Source organism: Ambystoma mexicanum, chromosome 14 (assembly GCF_040938575.1).
Source record: "Ambystoma mexicanum isolate Mex_15411 chromosome 14, UKY_AmexF1_1, whole genome shotgun sequence".
Taxonomy (NCBI): domain Eukaryota; kingdom Metazoa; phylum Chordata; class Amphibia; order Caudata; family Ambystomatidae; genus Ambystoma; species Ambystoma mexicanum.
In genome coordinates, this window is record NC_090940.1 from 559,751,368 (window position 1) to 559,761,161 (window position 9,794).

At 48.0% G+C, this 9,794-nt stretch overlaps 1 protein-coding gene across 2 annotated transcripts in view; it reads left to right on the forward strand.

Annotated features, from left to right (window-relative positions):
- SNW1 (SNW domain containing 1) overlaps positions 1–8,943 on the forward strand; it is a 300,010-nt gene extending 291,067 nt beyond the window's left edge. Inside the window, exon 14 of one of the 2 annotated variants that reach the window (XM_069637912.1) lies at positions 7,910–8,943. In XM_069637912.1, the coding sequence (XP_069494013.1) occupies positions 7,910–8,105 (196 nt within the window). In that variant the 3' untranslated portion in view covers positions 8,106–8,943. The remainder of the gene's footprint in view (positions 1–7,909) is intronic. The other variant, XM_069637913.1, reaches the window with a different exon arrangement.
- The last annotated feature ends 851 nt before the right edge of the window (positions 8,944–9,794 follow it).

Sequence of the window (9,794 nt, forward strand, 5' to 3'; positions counted from 1 at the left end):
TCTCCCGTCAGAGGTGAGTTCCCCCTTTATTCCTGGACATCTGGAGAATCGCGTCCCTGTCTCTGTAATGGATGAGTTTCAAAATTATGGGACTGGGCAACACCCCCAGGACAGGCCGCAGTGGTGGGATCCTTTGGGCTTGCTCCACGATGAACATTGGCGAGAGTTTGTGGAAAGCTGTGTATATCACTCTTTGGAAAGGACTAAGTCTTCCATGCGGCCTGTCACTTGCTGCTCCCATAGCCTGAACAGGTGAATGTCATTCCATCTCGCCCGGCCCTCCAAATCACCAGTTTTGGCCGTGATAACTGCCGTCTCTGGGGCCGCCAATTTATTCGGTGCTTTGCTTCTGTATCCTCCAGGCCAGAAATTCTGGTTTTCTCCTCATCGAGCCTGACCCATGTTTGTCAAACCCTAACTGTATTAGATCCACTTTGGTGTCCACGGCATCCAGTTTAGTGTCCAGTTTCACTATGCCTTCCTTGAGGTGCAGGAGAATTTCCCCCATGTCCAACTAGGAGCCGTCTGCTGTTCCAGCTGCACCTTTGGGCCCCCAAGGGGGGCCCCCATTCTCCCCCAGCGCATTGGACTTCTTCACAGCCTGTTGCCTGCCAAAGGCCAGAGTGCGCTGGCCCTTGTTGCTCTTCACCATCCCGGAGCTCCGGTTCACATTTTGGGTTAGACCAGCTCTTCTCGAAACGCCCTCCCTTGGCTCTCAGTATTCTGTGCCTTGTTAGGAGTGCAGGTGTCTGGTGGGTCACCCAGGTCGACCTGGGGACTACTGTGCAAGTGTGCCCGACCCACCACCCCGGCCCAAACTCCCCTTGCCTCTTAGGTTCTGTCGGTGGACCTCCAGCTGCTGCCCCTGCTCCCTTTCCCCAATCGAAAGGTTCCTGGATGTTGATGAGGTCTAGACTTGCGAAACCTCACCGGGTCCAGTCCTCTTCCACTGCTCTCCACTGGCATCTCCTTGCCTGGATTTTACCTCCGCCCGAACTGCGGCCTCTGAGCGACTCGAAGAAACCTGTCTCGAAGAAATATTTACACAAAGCAAATAAAACAAATTCCACCGCTTTTTGCAGGTTCAGCCGCCGTCTTTTCACATCCACCAGGGTCACACCAGATACTGCACCTGCTCCTGTCCACTGGGTAGGCAAAGCTTGCCACGGCCCCCAACTCCCAGTGGATCACTGTAGCCTCCCAGCCCCCAGTTGCCGTTCTCCTTAGTATGTTGGACGAAGCCACTGTGAGCTTTCCTTTCCCAACCTGCATTGCCGTGTCAGGACGCACACCACTTCTCTGTTCCGTATGCCCTCTCTCCCTGCTGCCGGGTAGTTCACAACGATCTGTGTGCTCCACCGAGCCGTTGTTGGTAGGCGGCTGCCTCATAGCCGCACCACCCTTCTCCTCCATCTGCCGCTAGTGTGCATGTGTAGCAGCCCTCTACTGCTGCTGTGCTTCAGCCTTCTTCCCCTTCCAGGCCGAACACTGCGCTGCCAGTACTGTCACCGGCCGGCATTTCAGGCTTCACGTCTCCCAGCAAATGCTGTCGGAGCCCAAAAGCCGCCACGCATCGGGCTGAAAATTCGTCTGGCTGTTCCTCAATTTTTACTGGCCAGCTGCTCCAAGTTTCAAGCTTCTGCTCTGACATAAGCCATGAGATTTTTGCTGGATATTCCGGATCGAGCAGAGAGCTCACACTGGTGCTGCCATACTGCTTGGGCTCACGAGCGCCTCCCCCAGCTATTGTAACACACAAAGATAGATGCAAGTATCCTTGATATTGCACTTAGAAGATGCCTGAAGGTAGCCCGTTATAGAACTTAGAAGATGTATTGTAAAACGATAAGGGTAGCCTATCTGTTGCATTTAGAGAATCCTATGATGCCAAGATCTTATAGTAGCCGGTCTGTCCACGCCTAGAAGATGTACTAAGCCAGTCTTGAGCGCTAGAAGACTTTCAGGGTAGCTTTTCTGTAATGCCTAGGGGAGCCTATGAGGGTACCTTCTCTTTTCACATCTGATCACACGACGAGATCAAAGATGAGCTCCATCCGAGCCTAAGGAACGTACAATTTAGCACTTCGGTGAACATCTGCTGTAGTAGGTATGGCTATCCATCCACACACATTAGAGTGCAGCTATGACTATAACAAAGTCAGACTAGCTGGACACTTACGTCTGCGCCTCCTTACACCAGACTTGCCTCAACACCTCTGCCATTAGAATACAGTGACAACATATGACCTATTCCGTGTAGATGGACGCATAACAAGTCTATTGCACTAGCACACACTCGTGACCTCCCTCAGCACCCATGCACGTGCCTGACCTCTTGGGTTGGTTATTGGAGCCTAGCCAGCCCACCTAATTCCTAATCTTGGCCAAATGCACACAGCATTTTAAGCCATTTTGTCTGAGAATGTTCCCATACCTGGACTTCGGTCCCGAGGACGTTCCCACCAAAGTGCGTTGCGGCCATAAAAATGGCAAAATGAGCTATATAAATTACTACTACTACCACCACTAATACCACCCAGGCCACCACTTACTTTTTCCTACATTGTGCGTGTTTACCGCAGGCTGAAACCTCAGCTGCAGTATTGCACCAGTGGGTGCCCATGTTGTCAAATTGGACTCAGTCCTTTTTTTCGCCATTTCTTGTTGGAAAGGTACTTCCTGAGATTTACTCTGCGTGCCAAACAAGGTTTGGTCCCTTTGTTCGTTTTGCCTTTGGCGGGGTTCACTGGTGAAGCCCGCCTCTGGCTCCAGCGTGTCCGGCAGAGCAGGAAGCAAGGGAGGTTCCTGAAACTCCCTGTGCTTGGTCTCATTGGTTACAGGAATGCACCCAAAGGTGATTGGCTGGCTGGCTGGCTGGCTGGCTGTCCTTGGAGGACAGCCACCCTGCTGTGTGAGTGACAGCTAGACTGCGAATGAATGGGAGAGAATTGCATAAAAGGCAAGGTCTTTTGCAAGGAAGGCAGAGTAGACCACTGGACGAAGGAACCAAAGAAGAAACTGGAAGAGAAGCTTGCTGCACCCTCCTGGACTGTTGGTTTGCTCGGTGTAGCCCTGCTGAAGCTCCGAATTTCTAATCGACTAGAGAAGCCAGGAAAGGACGACTTCTCCCCTGGGTTGGTGGGACCAATCGACCCCAAGACAAACTTGCCTGGAACCCTCTCTTTGCTGGCTGTACTTCTCTGCTGCTGCAGGAACTGAGTGCCAGGGGACAAGAACACCAGGACGAGTGCATCGCCTTGAAGCCAGGCCCAAGCTCCAGGAAGATCCTCCAGACTCCCTCGAAGCAGGACTAACCAAGCCTGAGCCACCTCAACAGAGTGCTGGACCCCAGAAGCAAGGAAAGTCCACAAGGTGTCCAGGAACTGCGGTGGTGAAATTTGCAAGTAGCTGAAACCGCAAAGTGACGCTGATCTGAAGTGTGCCCATTGCTGCTGCTGACCTTGAAACGGTAGTGCAGGAGACCCCAGACTTCCTGCCTCTTGTCCCCATAACTGTGGCCCAGGAACAACAGGATCTGCAGGACTACAACAGGAACAGAAGCCAGCTGGAACCTTTTCTTCAGACTCAAGGTACTGTGTAACTAGGGGGGTACTTGCCTCTTGTTGTGTGGAGCTTGCTTGCTCTCACTGGAGACTTGAATTGGCTGCTCTTTGCAGAGTTGCTTGCAGCTTTGCTCTTAAAAAGCCTCCCAACACTGATTCTTTTTCCAACAAAACCCTCTTTAGCATTGTTTTGTGTTAACTTCAAGAAGTGCCTCCGCACCCCTAGACTTTGCTCAATTGACATTGGCTGTCCTGGCTCCCTGCAGACTCTTCTTACCCTCTGACTTTGTGTTGATCTGTTCCTCCAAAAAATCATACATACCTTATTTGTATAGCTGGGAAAGGGTTAACCTATATTTCATTGGGGGGTTGAAAAGTGCTTACCTGTTTTTCCTTCCCTAACCTATTCCTTTTCCCATAACTCCAGTATTGCATTTAAGTGTCAGTGATATATCAGTGTCTACAGTGTCCTAGCATTTGAAGTCACCCGTGGGTGTAGGAAGTGCCTGTGTGCCATCCCAAAAGGCTATCTACTTAACTGAAACTGAAGGAGTGTATTTTTTTAAGTGTATTTTTGTTGCATATTGATCTTTCTAAAGAAGGCTTATTTTAAAACTGACTATTAAATTAATAAATAATTATTTATCAAGAAACCTTGAGTATAAGTGTTATTCGATTACCTGTCACTGTGAATCTCTGTTGCAACCCTACAGCTCACATTGACCCCTCTTGAGATACGCCTGGCTGCTCAGTCACTCTACCAACTTGTGTAGTTCAGGCCTATACCAAAGGTTGAGTTACCTATTGCCAAGAGGACAAGGCTGGTGTAGTCTCCCACAGGGTTACTACATACAATCTTGCCTAACACCTAGCCTCACAGAGGAAGGCTTCCCCTGGAGATAGGTGACTAAATCCTGTGATTCATAGCCACTGTTCTGAACTCTGTTGCATGCAGAGGACATGACCAAATACATATACATCTTTAAACTCGATGGATTTCAAACAGAGGCCTATTGCATCCAACTGCAAACACTGGGCGGTTTTCCAGTGCTAGTAAAATAAACGTGGGTCGATGTGTGTACGCCACCACTATCCAAAGTGAAACTTGGCCAACTATGCAAATACTTGCATACTTGGTGCTGGACTGCCCCTGTGGGTGGGACAAAGGCTGATATGCAAATGGATATTTCACCTCGGTGAAAGGTACAGTGAGCTAAAACGTGGTTGTAGACCCCCCCCCGAATGGACACCTTCCCATATAACAGGTTATTTGGCCATGTTTGTTCTCCTAGAGGGGCTTCCAGACCTTTTTGTGAAAAGTGAGTAGAAGTGTTTGGCAGTGTGGATATGAGGTGATGCATGGGATGAATGCCTAAGATTTAGGTAGGTAAACCGTTTGTTTGGTTACTACAGTATCGATTGACAGTAAAATATCATGCCTGGGACTGTGTGTTTAGTGGTCATCCCTGCAGGGGGACCCCATTCAGAAGGTACGAGTATGTGGTTTGCCGGAGCCAGAAAGTCTGGCCTTGCCGCAGCTTCAAGGGAGATCTGCCGCTTTTATCGGGAACCATGGAGAGCTCCATTAACCTTTGATACACAACAGGAAGATGGGTGGGACTTAGTATTACATGTTTTCACCCCTTTACCTTTTCTGTTGCAAAGCACTCTGGTTATGACCTCACGCATAAAGGAGATTGTTGGTGGGTACCCAGGTTTGGTTCATGAAGGTAAGCTTAGCCTGCACCAATTCCTGTGGTCCATTTGTCTTTAAAAGAGGGCTGAGCCCCTCTTTTGGCAGATCATCTGAATGCTTCACCAGAAGCACCAGGAGGAACAAACTCATCATTGTACCCTGGCTGAATGTACAGTCGGTCTTACATCTTCCACCAGTGAAGGAAGGCCAGGACCTCCAAGAGGGAAGCGCAAGATTCCTCCCCTAAACATCTCCCAGGCAACCGAGGGAGCTACTGAATCCAGAGGACCTTCCAGCAGCTCCAGAACCTGCACCCAGCCAGCACACAGCGTGCCCTGCTAGGCTCTGCAGCAAGCTTCCTAGGTGGGAAGTGCCAGAGTGTCTCTGAACCCTAAACCAAGGACAAGGCAGCTGCCTGCAGCACACTTCTCAGCTTTGGGCCAACCGCCTTAAAGTACGACACAAGCCCAGTGAAGAAGCTAGGAGAGGTGCATCGACGAGCATCTGACATCCGCCTTAAAGGGCATTTTCGAGCCCCTCAGGCTGCAGCCAAACGCACCGCCGACTGTTATGCTGCAGCAGCTAAAGACATCAGGGACGCCTCGACCAGTGCTTCAGAACCGCCGACTAGCACTGAGACAACGATTCCTGAGGGGAGAAGACCAAGGCTTCATCTGAAGTTGTTTGCTGGGATGAAGGGCTTGATTTTCCGCAGGGGGGAAAGTTGGTACCCAGCAGTTTCTCTTCCTTGCTATGTGATCTTCGACTCCCTCAAGGGACTTGTCTCTTGTGGGGTTAGAAGCCTGGGAGATTCATAGTGGAGAGACAGATCTGGATGTCAAGTTGTTCAGTGTTTTTGGTCAGCAGCAGGAATTCAGTCTTGGAGTTGTTGAGCTCCATGTAAGCACTAGACATCCTGGATCACCGTGAGGCAGGCCTTGAGCTTGAGTAGGTCTTGGATGCAGGAGATATTGAGGTAGAACAGAGTGTCACCTCTCTATTGATGGGTGCCGATGTTGTGTGGAGCGAGGAGGGATCAGAGTGGTTCCATGTAAATGTTGAAGATCAAGGGGAAGAGGCTATAGCCTTTTCGGGGCTTGACAGGTGATGGCCATTATTAACAGCCTGACTCCTGAATCGGAGTATGGTAATGTAACCTTACTTGAAGATGTTATTTTAGGAATGGACTATTGGTAGAGACCTTCAGGGCAAGTGGTACATACAGGTGCAGGCAATCCCGTTCGAAGTTGTGTGAAAGAATGGATGCCCACATAGGGCAAGTGTCTGAGATAATTTTGATTAGTAAGCCTCCTACTTTCCCAATTCATTGTAAACATTACTGCATTAAATCTATTCCAATTCCTATGTCTATGACCCTGGGGAGGATTTCTTTGTTTTATCCATTTCTCTTATTGCTTCATACCCAAATTTATAACACTGCTCCCTTCACCTTCTTTTACTGCCAGCGGTGAGCTGTAAAAAGTAACTTACTATGGCTTCCCACATGATGAGCTGTGTGTGTAGGGTTATGTATGTGGATCTGTGTGAGAGACCACCATCGTTCTGTGCACCCTATGATGGGGGTTTCAGACAAATGTCTTTATTGTTTTTGACTTTTAAACAATATTTTGCATCTCTTTATTTAACAAAATAAATGTTTTGATCTATTCTGGTTGGTTGGCGTGGCTCTTCAGCATTTAAACCTTGAGAAAAAATTTGCGACGTGTACGTTGAAATTAAGTTTGTGGGTTCCCAGTGATGGAATAGCAGCAGTGTGTGTTGCAATTGTGGGAGCATGTGTGTTTGCAGACTGGATCTATTAAGGAAATGCAATGTTGTGCTGGTTTACGGCATAAATGTTATGTTACTTTGCATTTGTATAGTGCCTTATGTACCATTGGTATGGTCTCAAGGCGCTGGTAGGTTGAACGCCCTCGGGAACCGAAGTTCAAGTCAGTAGCGAGAATAGAGAGAGTCAAAGGTGCGTGTGAGCACTGGATATGTGTGCAGGTGGTGTGGCATGCGTGTGATAGCTGCTTCTTAGCGGTAGGTGTGGCGGTTGAGAGATCAAGAGTATGTGTTCGTTCTGGCAGGTTTTATCCAGACCGATTCTGGCTGCGTTAGGCCTGAGGGGAACGCCTAGGCTGGAGGGTGTGTAACCAGCAGTGTTTAGTTAGGGTGATGGGTAGTATGAGGCAAATGATGGTATGAGAACAGCTATACCGAATGGTGTCATAGTATCGCTGTTCTAGTTGAGTGATGGTGTAAAGAAGAGAGTAAACGTGGAGATGTGATATGGTGGTTTACCTTAGGTGCTTGAGATCGAGCCCATTCCAATAGTTTCATGTACTCCATCCGTTTCATGTACTCCATCCGTTTCATGTACTCCATCCGTTTCATGTACTCCATCCGTTTCATGTACTCCATTCGTTTCATGTACTCCGACTGTTCCAGGCATTACGACCGTTTCAAGCACGCAAACCCCTTCCTTTCAATTCATAAACACTGGCTGATCAAGGTGCGTGTTGGGTGTAGTGGCTGGACAGGGCATGCCTCACTATTGGAATAAGGGATGTTGCAAAATTGATGCCATTTGTTCGTCTGCCTTTAAAAGGAAGCTCACTCAAAAGAATTTTGTTTCCCATTGTAGGTTTGTTCCAGATAAGGAGTTTTCAGGCTCAGACCGCCGGCAGCGACGTGAAGGGCCTGTTCAGTTTGAGGAAGATCCTTTTGGTTTGGATAAGTTCTTGGAAGAAGCTAAACAGCACGGAGCTTCGAAGCGGCCCTCGGACAGTGGACGCTCCAAAGAGCATGACCACGAAGGCAAGAAGAGGAGGAAAGAGTGAAGTAGACCCTGGAGACCTGAAAGAGACTTACATGATGTGGAGTGGCCCTGTTTCAATTTGTTCTTTGTAACTTAAACTGGATGGTTTTTCTATAAATGGGAATGAACTAAGAAACCATGAGAGTGATGCACACTGAGAACGTAGCTGGGCAAAAAAAAGACAAGGTTATTTTAAACATTATTAAAGAACACCCAAGCAAACACACCTCTATGTCCCTAGCTGACTGCAGTAATTAAAGTTCATGAAATAAAGTTCTTGCTTGCAGCAAGAGGGAAGAAAAGCCTGGAGCGCTGGTGCATTTGAACACTGGGGCTGCGACCTTACAAGAAGGTGGCTAAGATAGGTCCATCAGTAGATTTACCAGTCGGCGTGCAAGTAAAGAAGGGAACATAATCTTGCGCACAACTTTTGAATCCTGCTGGCCAGCAAGGGTAGCTCTGTGTAGACTATGCCGCAAGGATTTCCTGCCATCTGCGGGTGAAGGAGGTTCCATGGAAGAAGAGGAGGCCAACCTGTACCTAACGTGGTCTAACTGGCATGACCCCCCTGGTGCTGTGTCTGGAAAGGGGAAGGAAGCATGACAAAATGAAATGGATTGCCTTTAACAGTGTGCCTCAGTTTAGAAATGTTGGGATTACCGCTTTACAATTGTGCTTCACTACACAATACAAAGATGGCTTATTTTCTGTTGCTCCAGCACCACTTGGCTAAAGTCGTTGTTTTTCATAGGATGGCTAGAATGTCCATTTCCTCTCTGACGCTTTTGCCAACTATTTTATGGCAGGGTTATCACTATTCCATTTTTTCCCCTTGAGTAAATAACTCTTATTTAAGCCCAGTATGTCTTTTCCTGGCTCTTTTTTTCCTCTTTCTTAAGGTGTACTTCTGGTTGATACATATCAATGCCTGCTTCACTTTTGGCACAATTATGTTTTTTTCACTCTGTCCCAATATGCATGTATTTTTATTTCCATACTTCACTTTGCATTATTTTTTGGGGGTGACACAATTAACCTGTATCGTTCAGCCAAGTATCAAGTACAATTGTTCTCCAAAGTTTGGAAAGTCTGGATCACTTTGTCAAAGTGGTTCTTGAACCGAAAGTGAACATCTAATTTCTAGTTGTGTCTTTATAGATTCTGCAGGAACAGCCACTCTTTAGTGTGAATGTGTTATAGAATCACGTGCTGTGTATAATCCTCCCAGCTGGTGGTTTGATTCAGAAATTGCATCCTGGGCTTACAATTGTGTGTGTTGACCATTAGTTAATGTTGTACCTGTGTCTCAAATGACTCCATAACGTCGACTCGAATCCCACAACCGCCCACCGCGTCATCGAAACCATTTTCAGGTCATTTTTGGTTTGTTGGCAGAGACCATGTGGAGAAGAAAATCGAACATTGTTTCCAAGAATGCAGTTTTTGGGAACAGCAGCAGTGATCCAATTAACCAGTTGTTAGGAGGACAGGGGCACTGGTGAGGCGGATGAGCACTAGATAGCTCTCTAGAGAGGAAATAGCCTTGGAAAGAAGTCAGGGGAGTGGGGGTATTGAGGGAAATCCTCTGCCTGATTTGTGAATAAGGACATGGCCAGTGGCAGAGGAAATCGATATGAGGGGTCAGGCAAGGGGACGTCAGAGGAAATGAGTACAGGAGTGAGGCAATCTGCATGAAAAAGGAAGGTCAAGA